Source organism: Syngnathus scovelli, chromosome 10 (genome assembly GCF_024217435.2).
Source record: "Syngnathus scovelli strain Florida chromosome 10, RoL_Ssco_1.2, whole genome shotgun sequence".
Lineage (NCBI taxonomy): Eukaryota > Metazoa > Chordata > Actinopteri > Syngnathiformes > Syngnathidae > Syngnathus > Syngnathus scovelli.
In genome coordinates, this window is record NC_090856.1 from 786,856 (window position 1) to 813,879 (window position 27,024).

A 27,024-nucleotide genomic window follows, 5' to 3' on the forward strand; every position below is an offset into this window, starting at 1 on the left:
CCCTCCGGCTTAGTCCTAACATTTTCTAGGCGCACGATTCAATCCAGGAGCAGCAGAACCATACGAGATTGACCTGATCCAAAGTGACACATCCCCAATGAAGCTTTCTGTTTTGAAGACCTTCATTAAGAAATGGACTGAATGCAATTACTGCGTAACATCAGAAAGCTAATCTTAAAATGACGCCAATTCATCCCAGATAGACAACTAACAGATGTGACCCAAATAGAAGCGGGAAAAGAAAAGCAGACGTATCATTTAGTCAGCTTTCAATTTATAGGATACATAAATGATACTGTCACAGGCTGTATTTGATAAATGATGGTCCATTTTGGCATATTGCCTTAAATTAGAGGAGAAAACACCACTTTGCCGCCCGTTCCCAGGTCTTATTGACCTCTTTGAAAGTTAGTCAACTGCATCGTGGCCTCTCCTCTGTCCTTTGTCTAGCGCACAAGCCTCAGGCTCCTTAATCCTATCAAACCTAAATACAAAAGGAAAGTTAGACCCACCTTGGGGCAACGGAGTCACAATAATACACTGTTGTGTGTCGGGGGAGTCAACAGGACTACTTTGAGTTCACATTGCACCGTCACGATATGCTTCTTTTTAATGCGCCCTCCTTGAAGAGGTTGTTTTTCTTCTCAGTTGTCAGGAATCCCCTTATGTGTCTCATTTTCGGTGCGGTGCCCCTCATTTGTAATGAAAAGCAGAGGGCCGCGCTGTCGTCGGATGGTAATAATGCAGCATTAGCTCTGCACTGATGGGATCTCGCTTATATATTGAAACTTTGGCCAGCCAGGCGCCAAGTTGGATTTGAAAAACCTTGTCTTCATTTTTTTAAACAGCTTTCCATTCAAATGCTTCATTCGGATGTATTGCAAGACACTTTCATGAATTAGTTGAATGATCACAATTTTCCACAGGCACGAAAAGAAAAACATCTCAAGTATCTAGAAAAAAATATATATATATATATATGTCAGCTTAAAAAAGAAAATGATAATATGTTTCAAAAGGTCAATAAACAATATGTATATCTCGTGCATGTGTTTTTGTATGATTAAAAATGCCAATATAAAATTCCATTTGTGCTTACAGCGTCTGACTTTGCCCAAGACCCCAGTGTGGTAGCAGTGCCTTCATGGAACGCTTCTAGTGATGGTAAATAAACACTCTAGCACACACTCATTTTACATTTAAGCATCCACGATAAATCTAGCCTTTATATGTCGTATCCATCCATCCATCCATTATCCAAACTACAGCGTAAATTCCACTTCATTGGCTGTTTTCTGAAATGGCATTAAATGAGGTGTTGACAAATGAATGGCAACCTGCAGCACTGGAGAGGATGGAAGAAATTCGCCACTAATGTACTCAACATGCGGTCCTAGCCACAGGTGCATGGCTAATTTCCACTGACCCACTTTGCTGTTTGTTTTCTTCAGAAGCTACCAGTGGAGCCTCAGATGTGTACATCATCATGTTGCTGCGCTTTCTTATACTATATTGAAGTAGGTCGACTGTTTGGTGGCAACCACATACTCAGTCGCTGCATGTCGTAAAATGAAGGAGCCTCCCTATTTGCGTGCTTATACTAATTTGCAATGGCCTAAAAGTAAACTGCATCCTTTCGGTAGATATAATCCATAATGATTTGGAAGCTAAATAGGGATGTTTTCCTAAGAGTATTATTATCTGGCAAATCTGCTCTGTCGTCTGGGGGTTCAAGGAAGCGACATCCGCCCCATCACCCACCAAGATACCCTCAGTTGGAAAGCCCTCGGCATGATTGAATTTGACCTTATTTTGCTCTCTCATTGGTTTGTTTAATTCAGCTCTTGTGGGGGCCAACTCAACCACAACATCCGTCCCAAAACAGATGCCGAGTGAAAAAGCACAGAGGCAAAGTTGTAGTTGAAACACCTGGCCGAGAAGCCCAAGGTTGCACACGCATATTTCAAACGGAAAAATCATGCAAATTGCTGTGAGGAACATGAAAGGTGAAAGTGCAAAAACACAAATGATATGCAGTCATGTGGAGAAAGTGGTGGATTTGTATTTGGAGTCCGGCTTCATAAGCAGCATGTGTTCCTTATCTGATGGATGGATGGATGGATGGATGGATGAATGGATGGTTGGATGGATGACGATTGCGCCACCTGTTTTGTCTTGAGGCGGGGAACCCTTTAGATTGACCAAGGAGACAGCATTCAGGTATCGTGGCTTTATCAGCACGCATCAGTAGCAGGAAGTTGTGCTGAAAGAGGCTCATTATTGGCCTCGGCAATACCGCCATGTAATTAGGGCTGTTGAGAGTTGACATAGTTTATCCTTTTTCGGCCTCCTTTCCTTTTTTCCCCCCACCCCACCCCATCCTTCCTGTCCTCTCTCTCGCAGTTGGAGAGCGAGTCAACTTTAATGAAATTCACCTTTAGCCGTCGCTGGCAGCCGACCGACTTCTCGGCGTGTGTTTAGTTAGCTGCTCGCTCGCTCGCTCGGGTTTCTGGGTCGGCCCCTGGCGGGCCGAATAGAATGCAACGGTTCTGCTGGAGACAAAAAAGTGTCGTGCAATGTTTCTAGTTGGCCCTATGAATAGTTTGTGTGCCTTGCGGTGCTCTTGTTTGCATACGTGCTGCTGCCTGCGAGTGTGTGTGATTGCGCATAAGCTCTGGGAGAAAACAACGCGGCTCGATGACAGGACGCCGTTTAGCCGGCCGCCACATGAAAAGCAAAGTGTTTGTATTCCAGCGTGCTCCTGATGCCAAATAGCACAACACTCACCGCAAGACAATTGCCTACAGAGTAGGCCATTTTGCTTCTCTTTGTCCTCTTAATATGGAGTTTTCCCGGAACATGTCAATGCCACACCACAGGAATCCGTTTGCAAAATACGTGTATCACGTGATGTGAAATCAACTTTGGAACGTTAATCGTTGCCAGTGAGACACGGCCATTGCTCGATGACACGCTGATTGTTTGCTGGTCCGGTCGCTCGCGTAGTTTACGGCCAAAGAAATAAACAAACGATTAGAAATGTAACTCGGCATTGTGCCATTACGAGGCAATTCCTTTCTCAGACTGTTTTTCATATGTATAAATGTTTGGCTCTGTTCTGTCTCCTGCATGAGCTTTTTTCTCGATATCCTCTCCAGCCTAGATCATTTCAACTAAACAAATCAGCTCTTGCACAGCGGGTTCTCTGCTTGCTCTCAGAAAGTTTGCCAAAAATAACAAGCTTTATTGTCCCCTATCAGCCTTGCCAATACCTCACGCCCGCCCACACGGTTGGGAGTGAGGCTGCCACAAAATCAGCTCTTCTTCAAGGACACTTTATGGGGTCACCACAGACACGCAATGACACAGACCTCAGTGTCGTCTCTGTTTGACTTAACAAGCCTTCCAAACAGATCATCAAGTGAGAAGATCAAATACGTTGGCTAGCCAGCTGCCAACACAGGCGAGCCGACCTATCATTGTAACCTCAATTTACTTCTTCCTCGATTCTATTTAAGTTCTTGTTCAGCTGCACTTTCGTTGTCTTTTGATCGGCATTAGGTTAGTGTTTGTAATTATGTCACATGTCATTAGACAATTGAGGGAACGCATAGCAATTTCCGTGGCATGGGAAAGTTGCTTATACCCACAATGAAATGTACTTTTCTGCTGAGCGTGAATTTATCCAATTGGCCAGTTTTGAAGATGACAAATGCATGATTACGCTTGTTGGTTGATTTTCTCCGCTTTCCTGTCTTTCAGGGCTTTCATTTATCCGCCTTGAAACGCCCATGAACAACATCACCACTTCCCTGGGCCAAACAGCCGAGCTGTTCTGCCGCGTATCCGGCAACCCGCCACCGACGGTGCGCTGGCTTAAGAACGACGCGCCCGTGGTACAGGAGCCACGGCGCGTGTCGTACCGCTCCACACCGTACGGGTCGCGTCTTCGCATCCGCAATCTGGACACCACAGACACTGGCTACTTCCAATGTGTTGCCACCAACGCCCAGGGCACAGTGTCAACCACCGGCGTGCTCTTTGTCAAGTTTGGTAAGAAAACCTACTTGAGCAAAGCATAACATGACGTTCCTACCTCACAAGCAACACATTGGATGAGCTGCAGTTGAGCCCCGTGGTTTGATTGAACTTTTTTCTCAGATTGTGCTTTTCCTGGAGCGGATCTGGCTCCACTTAACAACACTCAACCTATTCTTGCTCGTAGCTGGCAGCTCGCGCACAGACAAATCTGGTTATAATAATATTTCTCCCCTTGGCTTCTCTTTCAGATCCGCTGCCTACGCCTCTACCGGGACGGCCAACGTAAGTCGTTGAATCTCCCTCTATCTGTCTATTGTGTGGCATTCCTAAGGGTCCAAATGATGATTTACATTTCAGCCTGCTGATGCCATATTTCACAATGTCTTTTCAAACACATTGTGCTGTGTCGGCTGGCACCAATTTTGAAAAAAGTGCCCATAATGGCACCCCGCAGTGTACACCAGTAATGATCCACATCGTATAATTTTTTTTTATTATTGGTTCCACTTTTGTTGTGGCCAAATGAATATATTGCTAATGGCAATGAGCCATAAAATGTGCTCTGATTTGGTCATCACATGGTTCACATTGACTATGAGTTTTGCACTACTGCTTTCATTTTTTGGTTCATTGCAAAGTCTCCAAATTGGCATCCCACATCTACTGGAATTGAAAATGAAGAAGTAGCTTAAATGGTCGTCTTCCCACATACAATATAAAACAATTGTATTCCATTTGTGTTAGAAACAGTGCTTGTTTTTTAACAAATCAATCAATGTTGGTCTCTTATGGCTTTCTGGAGCAAGTACTGTATAGAAAATGCGTTTGCCACCATCCCAAATGAACACATGATGTTTTATTTATACGTACGTACCTACATAAAGACTGAAATGTTTGTGGAATGATGCGGTGGGTCATTTCTTGGCCGCAAGGCTTGAGGAAAGCATCGACCCAAGCCAAGACACAAAGAATGCTAATGATGTTCTCCTTTAACTCTTGCTCTGCAAGCCAAGAACTTTATTTCCCAAGAAGTCCTAACCATTCCTTGAAATCACGCCTCACATCCTCAATTTTATGACTTGAGTCCAACTAAGTTCAAATCCACTTCAGTCCAGTGTTCATGAATATGTCAACAGTTATCTTCCACCCAGAGACAGATGAGTACCTTTCCACAATGGGCTTCCATCCCCGCTCTCGTTCCTTCACCTTCATCCTCCGTTTCTCTCTTCTGTCTGCATCGCTCCTGTTTTTATAGATCCTGAACAAATACAAAACGTCTCGCCTGCCAAAGAAAGACCCCCCACCGCCCCCCAGTCGCTCTCTCTCTTCCATGCCACACGTCCCTCTTTTGCAGGAAAAGAGAGAGAGAGAGAGCAGTGATGGAAACGTCGGGAGGGAGGGTGAAAGAAAAACAGTGTTAGGCGAGTGGGAGGACGACGGTACCATTAACACTTAGGCTGCGTGTTGTTCTTTGATTCCCGACTGCGCTGGGGTGTGATGATTTGTGTTTAGCCGAAGGAGGCTTTCGCTGCAAGCTCACATCAGCGTCAGCTAATGACTCAGGCCTGTGTTTTCAACTCTGCTCGGAACATCTCATCCACACCACTCCATTCTCAACGGCTGGGTCGCCACCGCAAAGCCGCAGCATTCTAATGGTCTCCTTCAAATTCATCCCGCTGCTGCTGAGTCAAGATGATGAAGTGCGGATATGACCCAGGGCTTTTGAAATATGGGGACAAAGAGAAGCGCCATATTTGCCATTTCTTCAAACTACAAAACGGCTGCTTTCAAGAGCAGTAGAAGGACTAAATGGAACGTCGCCACAGAGAGCCAAAGTCTGTCTGTGTTTACAATGTGCTTTTCTCCCTGTTTGAAAAGATTAATACCACTACACCTTGGCTGCTGACACTGTTTATAGTTCGCTAAATGTTCTCGTTCTTGTTTTTTTTTCCCTCTCCGCAGTGTCAAACGAGAAAAAGAGTAAAATAGCACACTTTCTCGCTTTCGTTTCTTTCTCTGCTGGGTTCCGGCGCACTTTTAATGCTGTGCAGCCTGAGGGGTCAAAGGTCACAGGCATTCTCTGCTTGCTTTCCAGCCTTGCTGCTCATTTCTCCAGATTCTCTTTGATGATATTACGGCTCATAGCTGTTGAGACACATTGTTCTTAAACTGTTGGACTATTTGTTCGGAAAATTGATTCTAAACGGGCTTGCTTGGCCCGTGCTCCACTCTGAGCCAGTAAATAAATCATTTTGAGGAAAAATTCATGTAATCAATTTTGGAATAAGGCTGTAACATAACAAATGGAGAAGTGCTATAAATACTTCCAGATGTACTGTAAAAAAATCACAAGTCATACATCACAAGGCATACTGTATTTTCTCCATTACCCAAAATGACAAAAGTAAATAAGACTTTGCAGCACTAGCGCAAACCCTGGAGTTAAGAAAAACTCATTATCTGAAGTGTTGTATTATCTCACATATTGTTAGTGTTTCTTTCCAGATGGCAAACTTTGAATGACTCCAGCAGCTGACATTGGCACTTACAAGTCTTGAAATATGGGTGGCAAGAATATTTTCATCTCCAGGCTATTTATTGTCAAAACAATGCACTTGTCTCGCTACATTAGCTGGTCAGTGAACCGCATGTTCAAGGTTGGTGAGAACACTGGTCCGACTGCTAATTGTCTTGAGCTGGATGTTGTGTGAAGATAAATATCCTTCGTTTTTGCAACGCGCTTGTTTTTGGTTTGGGATCGAGAAATTGGAAAGATGCACTGTTACAGGCCTGCTCTCTACTGTTCTGATGGGCTCTTTGCATGGAGTGTGAACTTGCCTGTGTGCTGAACTGAGAAGGTCTGGATTTGGGTTTCACTTCTCCTCACCTCAGTGCCAGTGTCAACACAGCGGCGCTGCTCAGATATTGGCCAGGATTGATGACGATCTGCTGCTCAGCACAAGCACAAGCACAAGCACAAGCACAAGCACAAGCACAAGCGGTGTCTGCTGTGGCCGTTTCAACTTAAGGGCTGACAGGCCCACTCCACTGGCTTTTTTGGGATGCCTTGCTCCTCAGCCACATGCTGATCCACTTGAACGAGCCACCACGGACTCGCGCGGGGGGTCGGCTCCTTTTAATTTGCCGTGGAATCCTATTAAGAAGTATGTCGCTGGGATTGTGACCTACTTACTCGTGTTGTTTTGTTGGCTGTCACTAACTCGTTCCATGACCTTATCCTTTATTTTACCTTATCAATATTTTGCCTTAAAACTGCCTGCAAAGTTTCAATGGTGGCACTTTAAACATGCATTCTCTTGGGATTTTTTGGGGGGGGATTGAGTATATGTAAATAATATTTTAAGGAAAGCGGCTGCCTTTGTGTTTATGTTTGGATTGCTTTAAATCACAAAATGTAAGTGGATGTCGTCGTTGACACATAGTGCCAACCAGTTAGCTCTTTCACACCTCTGGCGTCTAACATACAGAGCGTGTCTCATAGCCACGCACACGCACACACACACTCTCACACACACGTGTGACACACTTGCAGCCCTGCATTAAGCACCGTCAAATTGGTGCACACACAGTTCCTCTTACAAACTCTATCTCTCTCTCTTGCTCTCCCTCACACATGTTTGGTTAAGGCCTCGACGGGTCTTAATTGCCGTCTCGTTGTAGATTCTTTTTAGCCCGGTGCTGATTGATTGGGGATCAGAGCCCTAATATGGCTCATAGGGGATAGGGCCTTTGACACGCTCTGGTCCCTAGGCGCCAGTACTACTTGAAACTAGAGATGCTTCCAGAACCCCCTCTACCGCAAACCTGGATGACTTTCTCCTACTTCATTTCTTGAAGCGTCACAGACACCACAGGATGGATGGATGGTGGCGTATGAGCACACACGCACACACGTGGTCCCGATGCTTGTGCTACCTGCTTATGCCATAATCCCAATTCAAAGCAGACATTCCCTTCCAGATATCTCTTAGTGTGGTACTCTTCGTTGGAACAGGCCCCACTTCCTGTTTCCCAGAATTCCCGCTTTCTGTCTGACGGCGATCCTGTTGGCAGGTCTGCGCAAGGTCACGTCTGGCAAAGTCTGTGCTTTCGACAAAGCGTGTTCATGTATGTGTGTGTGTGTGTACGTGTGGTTTGTTTGAATCCTGGTTTCTCCCAACGGGTCACAAACTTGAAATGGGGTATGCGCTGTTCCCCTGAACTCTGCCCCCTTAACACACACGCACACACAGACGGACATTTTAAAAAAACATATATGCACAGAAAGTGTTCTTTCTTTGCCCTTGGTGCTGGCGGAGTGTATGAGGGCAGGCGACAAAGTCTACCTTGAGCATTTCCAAGTATAAATAGCGGCTTTTGTTTGGAGGACTCAGATGTGACACGTCTGGGCCAGAGGTTATTCATTCATTTGTAGACCTTTACTTGATCAATGCAACTTGCTCTAACGCATTATTATCCTTTTGAATCTCTATTTAGCTTTTATCAATAATGGCGCTTTTCACATTTGATTGCATTGCAATGATTTTACCACAGCTAACCAGCAACAAAATCAAATTTCAAAAAAACATGTAAAAGCTCCTTTATTTATGCTCTAATTAACTGCCTGTTTTCTTTGCAAGCGTGTCCGATTTTTTGAAACAAACTCCACATTGTGATTCTTTATCCCTTGGCCGTCCTAAATGCTTTAGCGATTGTTCATTCGCTCACATCAAGCAATATTTCAAGTCGCTTGTGCGGAGACGTGTGTGTTCTTGTTGGAGAAGCATCGTCGGTAAGCAGTCAGCCAAAACATGTGTACTCCTGTCTTTGTACACGCTGTCTGCTTTTCTACACCCAGCTTGAGCTCTGTGATGGGAGTAGTAATTCTCTCGTAAATCATGCAGAAAAATGTTTCTGTATGATTTACATTGCGGAGTGAGCAAGTTGGAAAATTGACACAATTCCAGGAACAAATGCTAAATAGATTACTGCTCAAAGCATGTCTGTTTACCTGCATAGCATTGCACAGATCATTTTTTTTGCTTTGGCTTTTTTCATTATATTATATATTTGTATTATTACATTTTTAAGTAGGACAACAGATCAATCATTAGTCTTTCTAATGTCACATAAAAATGCCTTATCTGTCTTTTCTGAAGGTATTTGTCATATATACACACACACACGTGCACGTGGTGTCCAAACCGCAACACATATTCAGGTTGCTAATTAATAAGATGATTGACAGACACACTTCCTCCCTCCCTCCCCAGCGGGATCTGTGATACAAAGCACTGGCAAGAGGGCCATGCTGGAACAACATGAACAGTCTGTGGAGCCAAAGATTTGAAGGTGGCTGGGTAAATCCACCAAACACAAACTAGTGCTTATAATGCATCCATCCTTTTCCGCAAATTCTTCCTAGATTGGGACATATTTTTGGAAACATAAAGTGTGGGTTGTGTGAAACATATAGGAAGTGTATGCAACACAACAGACATGGACATCTAAACTGGGATATCTGTCATAGCATCCCGGGATGATAAACGTGACAGATTTGCCTCAAGTTCTTGTGCCGCCGCCACCATCCAAAAACCACGTTTCCACCCAGCTGTACAGTTTAGTTTGGTTGACCCTTTCTTACCATAATCTAGGTTGGTTTTCCACTTCAGGGTGTGCACACCACATGACTATAGTTGCCTCGTCAACATAAATAGCATCACAAAATACTAGTCAGTGAATACAACACTGAGGTATGGCTTCTTCAAGAAACATCCATAAATAAGAAACATGGCTTTGCGGTCGTTTTGTATTCTTCTCATTCCATTCATGAATGTTCCAATGATTGATTTTATGGATGGTCATGAAATGCAGATCTGCATCAAGCGCCATGATCACATCAAGTCTGTCATATTAAGTGACCGAACATACTGTTGATTGGTCTCCAACTCGCTGAAGGACTGGCCGTTCCTCTCCTGCCTTGACTTGCCTCTTGTTTCCTGTCTACAGTAAATCTCTCGCTTCTTGGCTAACAGAGGCTTCTTTTAGTAAGCGGCTTGGGTAACACGAAGACCCTTTCTTGCTCTATTGTGCCTCCTTCGGTTGCCCTCCCTCGCTTGCTCGCTGACTCGCTCACTGGCTCTTGATTCCCAGTGCGGTCATGGGCCACTGGCAGCCACCGGCAGCCACCACAGACCTCAGTCAACCTCAGTCAACCTCAGTCTCTCGTGAGCATTTAGCCCGCCTGTCATTGAGAGATCATGACGTGCTGCCACTGCGTAGTAGTAGTATGTCGTCTGCATTTTATTCAGGGTCTTGCACCTGAAATGTGCAGGATGACACTAGCAAGCAGGCCTTCATCACATCGCTTGATCATAGATGAGCTTTTAAGCAACAACGAGGAGCTGTGATGAAATGTCTGAAGCTCGGTTCCTCCTCCAAATGTGAGCTCACGCTTTTGGCAGCTGGTCTCCTCTTCACTCAGCAGCCACCGACCGCAATGGGAAATGTCTTCAGGGATCCGCCCCTTTGCCGCCAAAAGTGTGTTACGTTTCATGTCCCCCGAACTCCATCGCTCCATGTCTCTTTCCAGAATTTTACACCCTCCAGTGGAGTAACCTTGACGTTTTACATTGAAGGATGTATATTTTTTTGACGGCTGCCTTTCTTACATCCTTTCTTCGATGGCCGTTTTTGGAAAGCCTAATAAATGTGTCATCAACCTGCGAGGCGTATTTCATAAATGGTGTCTGAGCTTTCACCGGCGCCACCCAGGTGTCCATATGGATGTGAGTCAGTGCGGTGCTGCAAGAAAAACACGGCCGCTAACAGAGGGCTTCCCTCAATAAATAATGAGCTTGGGGAAAAAAAATCTTACTGAACAATGAATCAGTGTCTTCGATTTTTCACTTCACTTTTGTCTGAATTGAGCCTGAATTGTGTCCTGCCTGCACATGGATAGTTGGAAGAACCAAAGAAGGATGGACCTCGCTGCTTCCTTTGAAGCTGTTTGGATTGGCTGCACTTGCGTTTTCCTGGTAGGACTAAATGTTGTCCTCCAACCTGTTATTTGCGTGTCTGTGGCAAAAATCTTACAGCGGATGTATAGACATTATCTTCCGTGACGCACCATAAAAGTGACCTACTGGCTGCAAGGACATAGCTGACTAAATATCGTGTGTGCTTTTTTTCCACTTTCCATTTCAACGGTAACAAGCCGAGCGATGAAAAGTCTCAAATTCTTTTCTGCATGATTCCACTCTGTCAGTGATGATTTGCACCTTCATAGATGAAACCAAAGGAAAATATCTGAAGATGTGCGTAGCTTTAAAATAAAGTACTAATCTGTCTACTGGCAACCGCAACATTCTTAAAGTAGCTACTAAATTCCCAATATGAAGGGGGAAATAAAGGCCCAATAAAAAAAAGTCATGTTATCACATTGTTGTGGTCATAGTTTAGTGTGTTTTGGTTCTATGCCCGAAAGGTCCATTTAGACGTGTCTGGACACATAGAGAGAGCTGACCTTGACCTCTCCGTCACTTAACACTCCTTCGAGAGAGGGAACCTCATGACCCCCGTGCTCACTCCACGATGCCCTCATAATTTAAGGTGGTGGTGTCGCTCCCTACTAGCTTCTTTGAAGCATTTGATTGCTCTTTTTTGCCATGTTGTCATTTGCACAGAGCTTTTAAAACCTTCCCCGAAATGACAAAGAAGCATTAATAAAGTTTGCAATTGAAATAAAATATACAGTGTAGACTGCTTTGATTAACATAATAGTCCTGCAATTAATTGTAATGTTTATTTTTATTGCTTCTGTTTCAGAGAGCTCATAATCGTAAATCTGGAGTCAGATATTTTCTTTAAAAATGCAATAAAAGTGGACTTTTTATTTTTGCGACGGGAGATTTATGGCACAAGCACTTGGTTTAAATAGGTGTGGGTTCATGGGCTTGTTCTTCAGTCCGCCAATAGTTACAATATGTTTCTGTTTAAGGCCATACACAACATCAGCTCGCACTATCCTCCTATATTGCCATATGGCACAACTTAGAGCACATGACATAGTGATCTCACACCGAGCCAATATTCAGCATGTGGCTTTTTGTGTGGCCTGTCCTCCCACAGCGCCATTTCTGAGGCCCAATTTCAAATCTCAAAGCATCACGGTGTTGCTTTTCTGGCTCTCAAAACAAAACATTGGGAAAGGGGCATTGGATGTAAAGTAGAGGCTTTGCATTTTGTGGCGAAAACATCATTACTTCTTCCCTCCCTCCCTCCCCCATCTTTCTTTGGTGCATATGTTTCCGATTATGTCTCATAAGGATATCTCGGTGGCGTAAACTGTAAAAAGTCCAAACACTCAAACATTAATTTGTCATGTAGTTTACACCCCAAAGTGAGCTGTGTGCTTTAGAGCCGGATCATTTGACTTGAAGTGAACTTTAAACCTGCAAATAGGCAAACTTTGCTTGCGCTGTGGTTCACTGGCCGCTTGTTTTTCATTCTCAGGGGGCTCTCTAGCGGCTCAAGTGTGGAATGGCATTTGGTGTCTTCATTTTCCAGACAGACGTCACATCAATTCAAGTGTCATTGTAGCAAAAGAGAAATCCATTTTTATTTTGTTTTGTTTTCCAGGGATGATTTTGATGAGGAGGGCTTCTGCCAGCCATACAGAGGCATCGCCTGCGCCCGCTTCATCGGTAACCGCAGCATTTTTGTCGACTCGTTGCAGATGCAGGGCGAGATCGAGACCCAGATAACAGGTGACAAACACACATCTGATTCATCCATCTTAGGTACATATCCATTGTTGGATCATCCATTGTTTCTACACTTAGCCAGCCTTAGATTTCTTTCAAGAGGTCTTTTTTTTTTTATTTGAAGAACTCGTGCTCGTGGTTTGGAAAAGAGCCCATTTTGGACCTTCACCTTTAATTGCCTGTCCTCTCCCCCACAAGGAGCTGCTGCTTTAGTGATAATCCCCAGCGCCAAGAAGCATGTGTTTGCAATAAGCGCCCAGTCTATGAATCATGCTCTCACTCACGCATTGCAAACTGCAGCTTTTTATTGTCCGTTGATCACTTTCATCCTTCAAGCATGTGCACGCGTAACAATATGAGGAGAGCAGAAATGGGAAATACTCATGCTATTGAGTGTCAAAAACATACAATGAAATCAAAATAATAATAATTGCATGATTGCCTGCAGTGTGTAACCAACTTCCCGTTTCAGCGGCCTTCACCATGATCGGAACGTCCAACCATCTCTCGGATCGCTGCTCTCAGTTTGCCATCCCGTCCCTCTGCCACTTTGCCTTCCCGACGTGCGACCGCAGCTCAGGGGCCGACAAACCTCGGGACCTGTGCAAGGACGAGTGTGAGATCCTGGAGAATGACCTGTGCAAGACCGAGTACATCATCGCCCGCTCCAACCCCATCATACTGAAAAGACTGAAGCTGCCAAACTGTGACGATCTGGCAGCCTCGGACAGTCTGGAGGCAGCCAACTGTCTGAGGATCGGCATCCCCATGGCGGAGCCCATCAACAAAAGTAAGGCGCAAATATTCCAAAGACCTGACGTGGACGATGGCACTCCGCTCCATCCTGATTTTCTTCATCAAGGCAATTGTTGATCATGTCTTCTTTGTGCTGGGTCAGATCACAAGTGTTACAACAGCAGCGGCTCCGAATACCGCGGCACCATCAGTATGACCAAGTCGGGCCGGCAGTGTCAACCGTGGAACTCCCAGTATCCTCACAGCCACAACTTCATGGCCGTCCGCTTCCCGGAGCTCAACGGGGGTCATTCGTACTGCCGCAACCCGGGAAACAAACACGAGGCCCCCTGGTGCTTCACGCTGGACGAGGGCGTCCGCATGGAGCTCTGTGACATCCCCATCTGTGGTGCGTTTGCATTGTACACGTGATCGCCCCAAAATAAATGACAATCAACACACTTTTGATTTTCTGTAGACCACAAGGAGAAGTCTGGTGGCGGCAACATGGAGATCTTGTACATTCTGGTTCCGAGCGTGGCCATCCCGCTGGCCATTGCCTTGCTCTTCTTCTTCATCTGTGCGTGCCGCAACAACCAGAAGTCGGCCAGGCCGCCTGCCCCTCGCCAGCCGAAACCGGTGCGTGGGCAAAACGTGGAGATGTCCATGCTCACGACAGCGTACAAGCCGAAGGTACAACGTGGCATCCCAAAATGACCGGCATTTTCTGAGTTACCTTGAAAATAACTTTGTACTTTTCTTCTCCCATCAATATTTTGTGGAGTACTCCACGGAATCCTCCAAACAATCAAAACAATGAATAATTAGCTACTTTGGGAAAATGAGCAGTTGCGCTACATATTCACATTCTTCCTTTGGAGCAAGCCCGCGGTGACTCTAAACAAAGTCTTGTGTTTGCCTTTTGAAGTCATAAGAGCAGACTGCAAGAGGGAGTCATAACACAGCACGTCCAAGTGTGTGTTAAGGCCAATAGCTCGCTCGCTCGCTGACTGCTGCGCTTGTACAAGTGTGTGTGCGTGTGTGTGTGTTGTGAAAATCTTCATATCTTTTTCATCAAAGCGAACCCGGCAGGTTGTGGAATGTTTGAGCGCGCTTCTTTTTCTTGCTCCCACACTCCAGCAGCAGCAGCAGCAGCAGCAGCACACCTGTGTTCAACGTGGAATGCGGAATATTCTGGTCAATTTCTGCAGAGACAAGCATGCATTACAGCAGAGGTGTCATGAATAGTTCCTTTTTGTTGAGATGAGGGAGACGGAGGGGCCGAATGTTGCTGCTGTGTTTAACTGACCTGGGGTCAAAAGGAGCTTGGAACCGCGACAACCGTGTCGTGTCAAAATTGAAGGCTCCGTGTGAGAAAATGCCATCTTCCAAAACATTTGGAAATGATGCTTCTGACCAGTTTCAAGTGTTCAGATGATGTTGACGTTTCATAGCATAATGCTGTTTCCTTAAAACCTGAAAAGTAAAGTATAGGCTTCCCTTTCCTCCCTGCCACTTGGCTTCTGCACAGGGGTCAATGGCTGTGACACATGTACACAACACTGACACACACACGCACACACACAAAGTAAGGAGGATCTGAGGCTTTGGCTGGAGTGGAGTGGAGTGAGAAGAAAGGAAGAAGGGCTGAAAGAAACTTGTAACGCAAAACATGTGTGTCACGTCACATCACGCGCGAACGCGCTCGCGCACTCAGAGCTCGGCCAGGCATGTCATTGCACCATTTGACAGCCCGTTGGCCCTTTGAGTCAGTCAATTTAAAATGATATGACAACATTCTTTCAAGACAAATTGCACCCAAAAATCCACTGGAGGTCTCTCGCGGTTCCACGCATGATTAGATGTTTGATTACTTTCAAGTATCTTTTTCTCTCATAAAATGCGATGGCTGAAAATGTGGCCTCGTTACAGCAGTGTTGCTCTCCTCAAATATGAAAGCGAGTGTACTTGGCATCTGTTAAAAGTTTTCAATCCAAATTGAAACAATTAACGCTGACATCTCTTTTTGCATTTGTGTGGTCTGGTTATCTTTGAGCTAAAGTTGTACACAGCCAGAAATTGTGACCATACAACTAGGATACCATTTTTATTATAATACATTAAATATGTAGTTTAATTACAAACTATTTCAATTAACCAGTGGAACTGTAAAGAATGGATAAGAGCGCCACCTGTTGGCTCGGTTGGTTAAAAGCACCTGTGATTAAAGGCAAACTATAGCAGGGATGAGTCATGATGTCATTGCTTTTCTTTCTCAATCTCTCTCTCTCTCTCTAGAGTAAGGCCAAAGAGCTTCCCCTGTCAGCCGTCCGTTTCATGGAAGAACTTGGAGAGTGCCCAGTGGGGAAGATATACAAGGGTCACCTGTACTTGCCGGGCATGGACCAAGCACAACTGGTCGCCATCAAGACCTTGAAGGACGTCTCCAGCGTCCAGCAGTGGAGTGACTTTCAGCAGGTACGCTATGACCATATTTATATATACAGTGTGGGATTCTGGACTTTTATTTCCAGAATGAAGTCTTAATCTTTAAACAAGCAACTAGCTGAATCGCAAAGTCGGTTTATTTATGTTCTTTCTACTCATCTTACCAGTAGTGGCTTCCTTGCTTTGGTGGAGCCACACACACACACACACACACTGTGACAAGCTGCACATTTTCTAAAAAGAAATGTGGCATTAACAGCCAGTCACGCATTTCTACACGTTGCTTTGCTGCCAGTGGAAAGCTCTGTCTTCCCACAAGCTCTGAAGCGTGTCCCGTTTTATTTCCACTTTCAATGCGGTCGCCGACCAATGACTGGATGTCATGAAAAAAGATTCTTCGGCAGATGTTCTCTGAAAATAGTTGAACGCATAAACAGTCGTTGGCTATTATCGGGATGTCTAGGTAAACGTCAAGCTTTGAAGGAAGACTAAAACATTGCCATCTGGTGTGTCTGAAGCCCAACGTGAAAGCAGGCCATTATGTGTTGTCATTATTGCGGTTGCTGATGCAGGAGGCGGCCGTGCTGACGGAGCTGCAGCACCCAAACGTGGTGTGCCTGCTGGGTGTGGTGACGCAGGAGCAGCACGTCTGCTTGCTCTTTGAGTTTCTCCCTCAAGGCGACCTTCACGAGTTCCTCATCATGCGTTCGCCACATTCCGACGTGGGCTGCAGCAGCGACGAGGACGGAACCGTCAAATCCAGCCTGGATCACGGCGACTTCCTGCATGTGGCCACACAGGCAAGACTTGAATCCTCTTTTTGTCCCCACAAAAAAAGTTGCGCTTCCATAAGTGAATGTACAAATTACACAAATTGCTTCTATGTAGTTTTTATTTTGTGTGTGTGTGCAACGTCTATTATAGGTGATGCATTTCGTCTACCTAAAATTCATTCCATGAAGTTTCCAGAAATGTAATGACCAAGAAATTAAACCTCTGAAGGCTGCCATGCATTGTTCATATTGGACGTCATACATGCAAGAATCACATCCTAATGTAATTTTTTTTTTTTTTTTTTTTGCCTAATGCAACCCAGGTTGCCGCTGGGATGGAGTACTTGGCCAGTCACTTTTACATTCATAAAGACCTTGCAGCGCGGAACGTTCTCGTCGGCGAGCAGCTCCACGTGAAGATATCTGACCTGGGCCTGTCCCGAGCGATCTACTCGTCAGACTACTACTGCATCCAACCCAAAACGCTTTTTCCTATCCGCTGGATGCCCCCCGAGGCCATCGCCTACGGAAAGTTCACCACAGACTCGGACATCTGGTCCTTTGGGGTGGTGCTGTGGGAGGTCTTCAGTTACGGCCTGCAGCCTTATTATGGCTTCTCCAACCAGGAAGTGATGGAGATGGTTCGAAAAAGGCAGCTGCTGCCCTGTCCTGAAGACTGTCCGCCGAGGTACAGTATCTTTGCGTCCGGATGCAAGTCAGAGAGTTGACAACAAATGATGTGTGATGTCACTTAGATTCTACGGTTTGATGAGCGAGTGCTGGCAGGAGGGACCGGCGCGAAGACCTCGCTTCAAGGACATCCACAACCGCCTGCGAGCCTGGGAGGGCCCGTCGTCTCACGCCAGCTCCAGCACGCCCTCCGGCGGCGGAGGCAACGCCACCACCCAGACCACCTCGCTGAGCGCCAGTCCCATCAGCAATCTGAGCAACCCTCGCTACGCCGCCGCCGCCGCCGCCGCCGGTTATCTCTACCCGGCCCAGGCGATCCCCTCGCCGGGCCAGATGGCTCAAATGCCAGCGTGGGCATCCATGGCCATGCCTCAAACGCACCCGCGCTTTATTCCCGTCAACGGCTACCCCATTCCGCCAGGATACGCGGCTTTCCCCGCTCATTTCCCTCCCCCGGCGCCCCCCGCGCGGGTCATCCAGCATCACATGCCGCCGCCTAAAAGCCGTTCGCCCAGCAGCGCCAGCGGCTCCACCAGCACGGGTCACGTCAGCGCCGGTCCCTCCACCACGGGCTCCAACCACGAGGCCAACACACCGCTGCTGTCACACTGTATCATGCCGGGAAACGGCGGAGGCCCGGTCCAAGTGTACGGACAGCTATCGCAGAAGACGATGGGACAGCTGGACCACATGCAAACATCAGCGCTGCTCGCACCTGACTCGGACGCACTGATGTACAATGACGCTGTCATCGCTGCAGACCTGTAGATTGAAAGAAAAAAACGCAATTGCTCACTGTCTCCCACGTGTGGCTGGCTTGAGGAACGACGTTGCTTCTCATCCAGCCACCCAGGCAAAGAATTAAATGGTGACCAAATGAAGACTGGCCTGTGGCAACATTCGGGTCTGCAACCACCAGCCACCATCCATCCATCCTTCCATCCATCCATCCATTTGTCTTTGGGGTCACAGGAAACCCGGAACCGGCGCCGGCTTGACTTTGCGCGAGAGGCAGCGTCCAGCCCGGCCAGACCGGTTGCCAGCCAATCACACGACATTTAAACAAGTGTACTTTATATCATACTGTTTGAAATGTTGCCTCGACTGTATAAATACACTGCGCAAGTCCTGAGCGAATGAGCGGATGAAATGCAAAGTTCTATTTTCAGACGAGTGTAAGTGGAATATTGCAGTCAAAATTGGGCCAGTTGTTCCTATTACGATAAAACCAAAAGCATGCCATAGGTGGAATTCTTTCACGTTTGGTTTTGTGCATTAATCAGGCAGCTAAGCGCATATTTGCCATGTTGACACCTGAATGTCACTAGGCCTCCTTTTCTACTTTCTGCCTTAGTTCCTGCAAATATGACAGGAAGCGCCTCAACGTCACCATTCTTTTCCCCATCTCACAAGAGTGAGTTTTGTACATTTGAATTGGTTATTATTTTTGAATATTGAAGGAAACTCTCCTTGTTTTGTTACTGCCACATGAAAGACGTGGCGAGTCGTGCTACCTTTTTAGGAGGAATTCTATTATATGCATGGATTTTAGTGGCCTCTACCAGAAGAATGTTACAATATTTGATTAGACTGAAGAAGAAAACCAATGTATGGCCTTTAAAAGGATTCATGTTTGTGCTGGTGGAGAAAAGCCGTCACAAGTGTACTTACTATTTGAACATTCTCCTTTTTGTCTTTAGCAGTATCTGATGAGCCGTTGTAAGCACGTGAATCCCACAAGGCTTATTTGAAAGTGCTCCAGAGCTCTACTACCTATGAAAGCGACAATCACTGCCTCGTGTTCTCACCGTTTTTCTCTCTGCGCACATTGAGACCATTTGCTAATATTCTTTGTTCTGTAACAATCCAATGACCTTGAGGATGACATATTTGACATTTTCATCTTCGGGCCAAAATAATTCAACAATTCATTTTCCAGGCTCAGTCATATATGTAAAGAATTTGGCCTCTTTGTGATGTAGCAATGCAAATACCACTTGTATGCAAGACTGTGAATTTTAATCAAATCAAAGTCCTTTTTGTTGGATAAAACTATTGTCATTTTGTGTTTTTTTTTTTTTTTTTTTTAACAAACCCTAAAAGTCCGTTTTGAGCATTTGAATTCATCATGGGGTGCCAATTTGAGCAAGTTTACATGTTTGTACCGTTTGACCAACAGGGCAATTGTTTGTATGAATATTTTTGCACAGGTGTTTTTGTATTGCAGTCATTTATTAAATGATGTTTGCTTTACGCTGTGCTTGAATGTGCGATAGGGAGACTCATATGCGTCTTTATGAAGCTGCAAAGTTTTGTTCAATGGGTGACAGCAACAACACACGCTGGTAATTTTTTCTTTCTTTTTTCGTTCCTGCTTTCCTTAATGCCTTATTTCTTTCTTTCTCTTTTCTTTGTTTCTTCCTTCCTTCCCTACCCTTCCTTAACCTTCCATAACCTTCCTTCCCTCCTTCCCTAAGCTTCCTTAAGCTACCTTCTTTCCTGAACTAGCTTCAGTTCCAATGTTCTGCTGCAGATGGTATCCTTGAGCTGTGTGGAATTCGGGAGAGTCAGCTGGTAATAACATTAGCGCATGACTCCATCTGTTTGGCCTGTGAAAGAAACATGCGTTGTGCACTTTAGATGAACTTGTTTTCACTGCCCTTTCCGGTTCTATATATATTTCAAGTGATCTCAAGGCACGAATATTGTTTTGTCTTATTTTTTTATTCAAGGCCTGGAATGGCAAAGCCAAAAAAGTCTTTGATTTAAAAGTCAAAACAATACTCTGAAATAACTTCAGCACAAGGGATACTGATCCTGTATTTATTTTTGATAACTTGGCACAAAGAGAGCAGCAACTTCCCGAGTTCTCCTCCCCTTTTATTAAGAGAAAAGGAGGAGCAGTGCAATGCAGGGATGCAGACGCGTTGATTCTCATCCCTCGTTGAGGGAATGTCTTCCACTCTTCAGAGGTTTGACGCGTGAATACTGAAGCAGTTGTTAACATGGAGTGAATATTTATTTGTAATTTCATGCAATATTGATGACGATAATACAGCTGATTGTTCTGGAAAGAAAAGAAACCACAACACATGTTTATTCCGTTTGAACTTGTTTCCTTTCATACTTAGAAGGAATTAATGTCATTAAAGTAGGGATTCATTCGAAAATGAAAATGCTGTAATTTGTTCACTAAATTTACGATTCACTGCCTTAATATAATTAGTCTGCTACGTATATTGTAGGGTAATGATGCTGATTATTGCCTCTATTTATTTTTGCATGGCTTTCATACGTGAACTTATTCCTGATTTGTGGAGGTTTTTCTAAAATCTAATCTTCTTTATTTATTTTTGTTTACATTCATGCATTTTCATTTGGGTTGCCAGTAACTTGAAGCCTGTCCCACCTTCAGATGAGGCGAGAGGTGGGGTGCACCCTTGATTGGTCACCAGCCAAAAGGTCAGCACAGCCAGATTTTGTGACCATGATTGACAACAAAACAAGATGTCATCGTATTATCCTCCACAACTGAAACAAATCATTGTGGTTAAAGTGTTAACCGAGCTGCCCTCACTATTCTTGACAGATCCCACTGTGGAAAAGATGGCAGCTGAGCAACAGAGTGGAAGATGAATGCACATTCCTGCTCTCTATTCATGCCTCACAGGTTTGAAATCACATGAGCCGAGTGGGAACATCACAAGTTGACCAAGTAAGAAGTGGAAACACTCCTGAACTGAAATCTAGCAGAGCCATGAATCTGTGCGATAATGTTTCACAAATTGGCAGGAAGTAGATGAGCACGCCACATAGAATTTGAACCCAAATCAAATAAAACTTTGACCTGAGTGGTATACACAAATAATCAATGTGGGTCTTGGAACCGGATGGTTATGCTTGCTGTAAATAAATGCTAAGCAGACTTTGGAATGGGGCTAGTCCACTTTAGTGATGAAGTAGCCCTGAGCCAAGCAACGACCCCGCATGCATGCAAAAAATAAAAAACATGCAACCAATTATAGGTCACTTTATCTATTTATTTAGTATTTATTTATTTGTGTGGGTCATGTCATACTTGGTTTGCCATTGAAAGTTGATTTCCTCTTTAAATCACTTCCAGTCCATTTCTTTGCATCAACAATCTTTCAATTCTTGTGCTTGTAATCTTGCAGGGATGCAATTTGATTGGCTCTCGTTTCCAAGCAGGACTGTCAATACACTTTGATGCCACTGCAATTTACAAGCACAAAAGTAAACATTGTCAAATGCACGGCTCTCCAACAAAGCCGTTCCGAAGCGAGAGGGAACGTTGGCAAGTTTGAATGACCTAAAACATGGGGGCAAACCCCCCGCCCCACAAGCTTCTCTCCCCTGTACTTACTCCTCTCTCCACATCTCCGCCCCCTTTTCTTTCTCTCTCTGTCTCTCTCATTCTCTCTCTCCACACAGCATCTAATAATCCATCCATCCATCTTTGCAGTGGAATGGAAGCCTAATGCTTCCCATCTGTGTGAATCAGTTGCGGGGCTTCAAGTGTAGGGCTTGCCATTCTTCATTTGCTCCCCCTCTCCACTTCAAGCAGAATCTGGTTCCACTCAGAGCTTGAAGAGCTCTCTCTCTCTCTCTCTCTCCCCCTGTGTCGGGGCCCCTCGTGGCCCAAGGCTGTCTGAGCAGAGTGGTTCAGGCCCCTGGATGGATGTGAGCACTCTCCACATTGTGGGACACAATCAGCTGGGGAGAGGCCAATTAATCATATACCTGCAAGATCCACGCAGAAACTAGCAAATTGATCGAGCGCATGAGGAGTTTTAGAAGTGAGGAACCCGCCTTATTTTGTTTGCCGGGTACAACCACAGCTCGAAGTGAGATTGGACTGCATTATTGTGGTGAACGCTGCTATGTCAACTTGGTTTTGATTTTCCAAAATGAATCGAGCTCCATTCCGAGTGACGTGTGGCACATTTGTGATTCCTGGATAAAAGTGGCAACCTTCTCTTCGCTGGGCTTTTATTTTTTTTATTTTGAAAGTAACATTTCTGGATCTTGGAATGAATACTTGATGCTATTGCTAGTGTGCTGCATGACACGACATAACATTTGCTCTCTCCTGCTTCTTCTTTTCCTTCCCCCATCTGCTCCTTTCATCTTCTACCATCTACCTAGCTCTGCTCTCGCCCTCTGTTGCACCTCCCTCCCTCCCTCCCTCCCTCCCTCCCCCATCTCCCACTTTGCTTTTGAGGATTTTTGTTGAAAGGTCTGTCCGTCTGTACTGGTGCACAGCGCATACTCGTATTGGCATTGAGTCATACTTGCGATGGAATACACCAAGCAATCCTCGTCATTATCAGCACCAGACAGACAGCAGCGTTTCAATCACATCCTGTAGCTTTGTTGTACAGTATTTGTGTCAATGTTGCAAGTGTCGTTTTTTTTTTTTTTTTTTCCCTCCCCACCCACAAAGTTCACTGACTTCTTTTGTCTTTCTTATGCATGTTGTCAAACACAGCACTGCCTGCACACCAGCTCAGTCCTGAATCGAGCCAGAAATAGCTGTGGCTCTGACTTGGAATCAGCTTAAGTCTTCAAAGAACACATTTTGATGTTGCAAAGGGAGCGACGGAGCCAGGGAGAGAGAGAGAGAGCTAGCGAAAGAGAGAGATGGAGGCACAAGACGGGTAGTGGGAAAATAGCGCAGATCTGGTTGTTATATCCAGCTGTAAAAAAGGGGGCCAAAACTTGAAAGGAAGCAGTTGCCATAGAAACAGTATGGCGCTTACTTTATTGCCCCACCCCACTCACACGCAGACTTAAGAAGCATTTTCATCAAAAATGAATAGCAGCAGAAGAGCAGAGCACTCGGTACTTATATAGAATGGGCATTATTGTAGTAGAACGCCGATGGATTTATTGTGATGGGTGAAGGCAATGAAAGCCCGCTTGACAGATTGTCAAGGTCAAGTGAACAACTTTGCCAGGAAAAATGATAGTCCTTTATCTTGTAAGGTGATCTGGCTAGCTGTCCACCGCCAAGTTGATTTACCTTCCATCTCTAATCATTTTCAATCCATTCTTCCCTTTTTGCATTAACTGCTGTGCTTTATTACACTTGAAATAAGAAAAGCCTTCAAAGATAAAGGAGCAACGGAAGTTATCTGGCATTTTGTATTTCTGCCAGACAGTCACACAGTTTAAATCAAGATGATTTAAAACAAACATGTTTGATTCTGCTTCTAATCTTCTTGGCCAGTCTTCTTTGACGTTTTAATATTATGGCTGCAAAAGTGTAAGTGCAAAAGCTCATAAGTAGAGACTTAAAGGTCCAGTGGATCACGTTCCGATCCGTTTTACCAGCGCTGCCTGATCCTGCAAATGTGAGCCTCGCTGTATGTAGCCTTGTGACGCAGGGCTTTGTGATATATTATATTATTTGTAGGTCCAGCTCGTTTATCCCAGGAGCTTTTCCTGTCAGCAGATGGACGGCTGCCCAGAGACTCGAAAGCTCGAAAGTTCTGAAATTGCCAGTGAAGAAAATCAGTTGGGAGCAGAGACGCTATTTACATCTCACACTAACATAGACTGATCACCAAGGTCATCAAGCGTGATCCAGTTACCCAATGGAGACGGGTCTTTTGCGTCATTTGTAGAGAGGATTGATTTTCCTAAAACAATATGATTGATTGTAATGCTTTTAAATAAGCATTTAGCGAGTCATTATGACAGAGGCCTTTGCAAACTTTCCGTTAATGAGATACAGAAGAGGACAGCAAGTTGAAAACGAAGGGAATAGGATTCAAACTGGATTCTGTCATTTCTCACAATCAAACTTGTAACCTAAAGAGGACGCCGAAAGAAAGTTGGCCTCTGTAACTTGTAAATGAACGAGGAATAGGAGAAGGGGCTTTGCCCGGAACATTCCTCCTCCAGAGATTTGGGGCAGACCCAAGACGAGTCTGTTAAAAGGACCTTGAGGTTGCTATTCTTTGGGAGGAGACTCAATCTAGTCTCAATAGAAAAGAAGCCTTATTAGCTCTTGAACCACATTGCAGAGAATGATTGATGGATAAAAATGATGTATATAGGCGCAAACTTTAAATTAGATTTTTTTTTTTTTTTGGCTTTGAATAAGACCTCACAGCACCTCACTGTGCAGTTTCATAAATATGGCCTAATTTTCAGAGTCGGCTCATCAGAAGGACTTTTTGCTTCCCTTTATCTTTCCCAACCAGGTGGTGTTTGTATTTCCATGCTGTAATTAAAATAATGCAAATGGTTTAATCCTCTGTAATGGCAATCCTTGTGTCTTTCTTAATGAGGGTTCACTTTCTACTTCATGAAATTTACTAGTGTGTTTGTTTGGATGGCAGCAGCAGCAGAGCGAGGGAGGGAGAGAGACAGAGAGAGACAGAGAGAGGGGGGGGGGGTACCAGTCAGTCAGTGAAGATGAGTACTTAGATGAAGATGAGCGCTAGCTATCATTTTGGCTGCACTGTGGTATAAACATGATCCAAGAAAAGTCAAAACATGACAAGAGCCTTACTTTGGGAGACAAACGAGCATGCACTTTGTGTAAAAACTGACACATCCTCATTTTCTGTGCCACCCACCGCAAGTCTCATTTTGAGTGTTTGGGGATTTGTCAAAATGCCCCCGGAGCACCTTACAATTCGGCGACAGAAAGTGGACTAGTTTAGAGCAGCTAAAAGCAGGTCTAAGTTGTGGTGCAACACCATTTTGGAGGATTTGATCGAGGTGCAGGCAGACATAATTTGAGCTCTGTACGTATGTCTAAACTGTGCATCATTCTGAATGGTTGTTTGTCTACATACTACCTAATGGGCAGGTGACCAGTCCAGGGTGTATTCAAGGGCAAGACACTTTACCGCAATAAAGTCGGTCAAATAATAGTTACAACTCTAAACATCTTGTGATTGAGAAAAGCTGATTTGCACATTTACAACATAGTACATTTGCACCTACAAGATATGAGTATTTTTTTTAAATCAAGGCCAGTAGCACTTTTTTGCCCTTTTAGATTGATCAACTTAGATACATAATGAAGATTTATATTCAAATATTAAATGTCACTCTTAAACGTTCTATGTAAACACTAATGCTATTCATATTGCTTTTCACTCGAACCCCCTGCGCCTGCTTAAATGTTTTCCTCCTAAAATAAATATTGAATGAAGAAATGCACACGAATAAAATAATCGGTACATATTTTGGGCTTTCCCAGCTGTCTCCGAAGGCGTCATAGCACCTCGATCCATTGATCTCCTGCTCCGGACGTGTGTAGGACTGTGCGTTTCCACGCCCCCTACTTTCACCCCCATTGTGGAGAATCTCGGGCTCTCACACACACACGCATACACGCATAGACGCAAGCTGCAAGACCCATTGGAGTTTGAGCTGCGGGGCCACGATTTTGAAAGAAAAACTTCGCTTCTACTCATGGATTTATTTGCTTCTTTTCAGACATTTCGAAGACGGGCAATGCTTCGCGTCGCCAGGCATTTCGGAGAGTCATCCGGGAAGAAAAGGCCACACGTACCCCGCTGCACAAAGTTGTAAAAAAAAAAAAAAAAAAAAAAGTAGTAGTAGGTTCTTCTCCTCGCTCACACTCGGTATACGCGTTGAAGATCCCCGATCATCATGGCGAGGTGGAGCAGGCACAGCACTTGGGCTTTGACGCCGACACCGCGCGCTCCTTTCCGGGATACGTTGCTCCGTCTTCGTGGGAGCTTGTCTGCTCGTTTGTGGAGCTTTGCATTCATGTGCACGGCTCTTTCTTGGGGATATTGTCGAGCCGACACTGAGTTTTCCATTTTGGAAGAAGCGCAAGTTCTGTCCGAGCAGATGAAGAAACTGTCGACGCAGGAGCTGGGAGTCTTTACTATGCAGGTAAATGACGGCTGGCGTGGAAATGAAAATCTGTGGGGGGGACGGGACTACTTGTGCCACTTAAGAGTGGCTGCAATTGACACGAAGCTGGCATAAAAGGCTTGGGGGAGGAAAGGATGGGGGGGAAAAAGGTTGCCTCTAAACTACTGTAATATAAGCGAGACAATGAGGTGCCAAAAACATAAGGTAGTGCCAAAACAACAAGCTCAACGCGAGCTTTGAAGTTACTCGGGCGTGTTTATGTAGAACATCAACACACTGGAGGTGCTCGTCGACCCCAGAAATCACATTTCTTAACCTTGTTGATGTATTAATTGATCAGTCAAAAGTGCCCAAAATAACCTTCCTGTCAACATAGGTGTCAGAGGTGCGCGCCTGCCTGCCTGCCTGCCTGCCTGCCTGCGTGCGCGCGCGCGCATGTGTGAATCTCCCTTGGTAAACCAGTTTGTTTTATAACCTATTTAAACAACGGTATGCGTTCGTTTGGCTTGACGTGATTCATTAAAGTCCATCTAAAATATATCATCCAACAGAAATTATAGCCGTGCGTTAAAATGATTGCATGCAGTTTTACACTTGGCATTAGAGATTTAAATGATATAGTATGTACGAAAATGTTTTTCTGCAATGTAAATATTTGTGAAGGCATGTCATGCACAACACAGCAT

At 44.9% G+C, this 27,024-nt stretch overlaps 2 protein-coding genes across 2 annotated transcripts in view; both read left to right on the forward strand.

Annotated features, from left to right (window-relative positions):
- The window catches only part of ror1 (receptor tyrosine kinase-like orphan receptor 1), a 49,544-nt gene extending 29,839 nt beyond the window's left edge, over positions 1-19,705 (forward strand). Inside the window, exons 3-13 of the mRNA XM_049716947.2 lie at positions 1,102-1,164; positions 3,763-4,053; positions 4,290-4,323; positions 12,682-12,809; positions 13,279-13,596; positions 13,705-13,950; positions 14,020-14,234; positions 15,840-16,019; positions 16,562-16,789; positions 17,086-17,450; positions 17,518-19,705. Of these exons, the coding sequence (XP_049572904.1) occupies positions 1,102-1,164; positions 3,763-4,053; positions 4,290-4,323; positions 12,682-12,809; positions 13,279-13,596; positions 13,705-13,950; positions 14,020-14,234; positions 15,840-16,019; positions 16,562-16,789; positions 17,086-17,450; positions 17,518-18,220 (2,771 nt within the window). The 3' untranslated portion in view covers positions 18,221-19,705. The remainder of the gene's footprint in view (positions 1-1,101; positions 1,165-3,762; positions 4,054-4,289; positions 4,324-12,681; positions 12,810-13,278; positions 13,597-13,704; positions 13,951-14,019; positions 14,235-15,839; positions 16,020-16,561; positions 16,790-17,085; positions 17,451-17,517) is intronic.
- Positions 19,706-25,774: 6,069 nt separating this feature from the next.
- cachd1 (cache domain containing 1) overlaps positions 25,775-27,024 on the forward strand; it is a 30,392-nt gene continuing 29,142 nt past the window's right edge. The window contains exon 1 of the mRNA XM_049728476.1: positions 25,775-26,356. Within this exon, the coding sequence (XP_049584433.1) occupies positions 26,108-26,356 (249 nt within the window). The 5' untranslated portion in view covers positions 25,775-26,107. The remainder of the gene's footprint in view (positions 26,357-27,024) is intronic.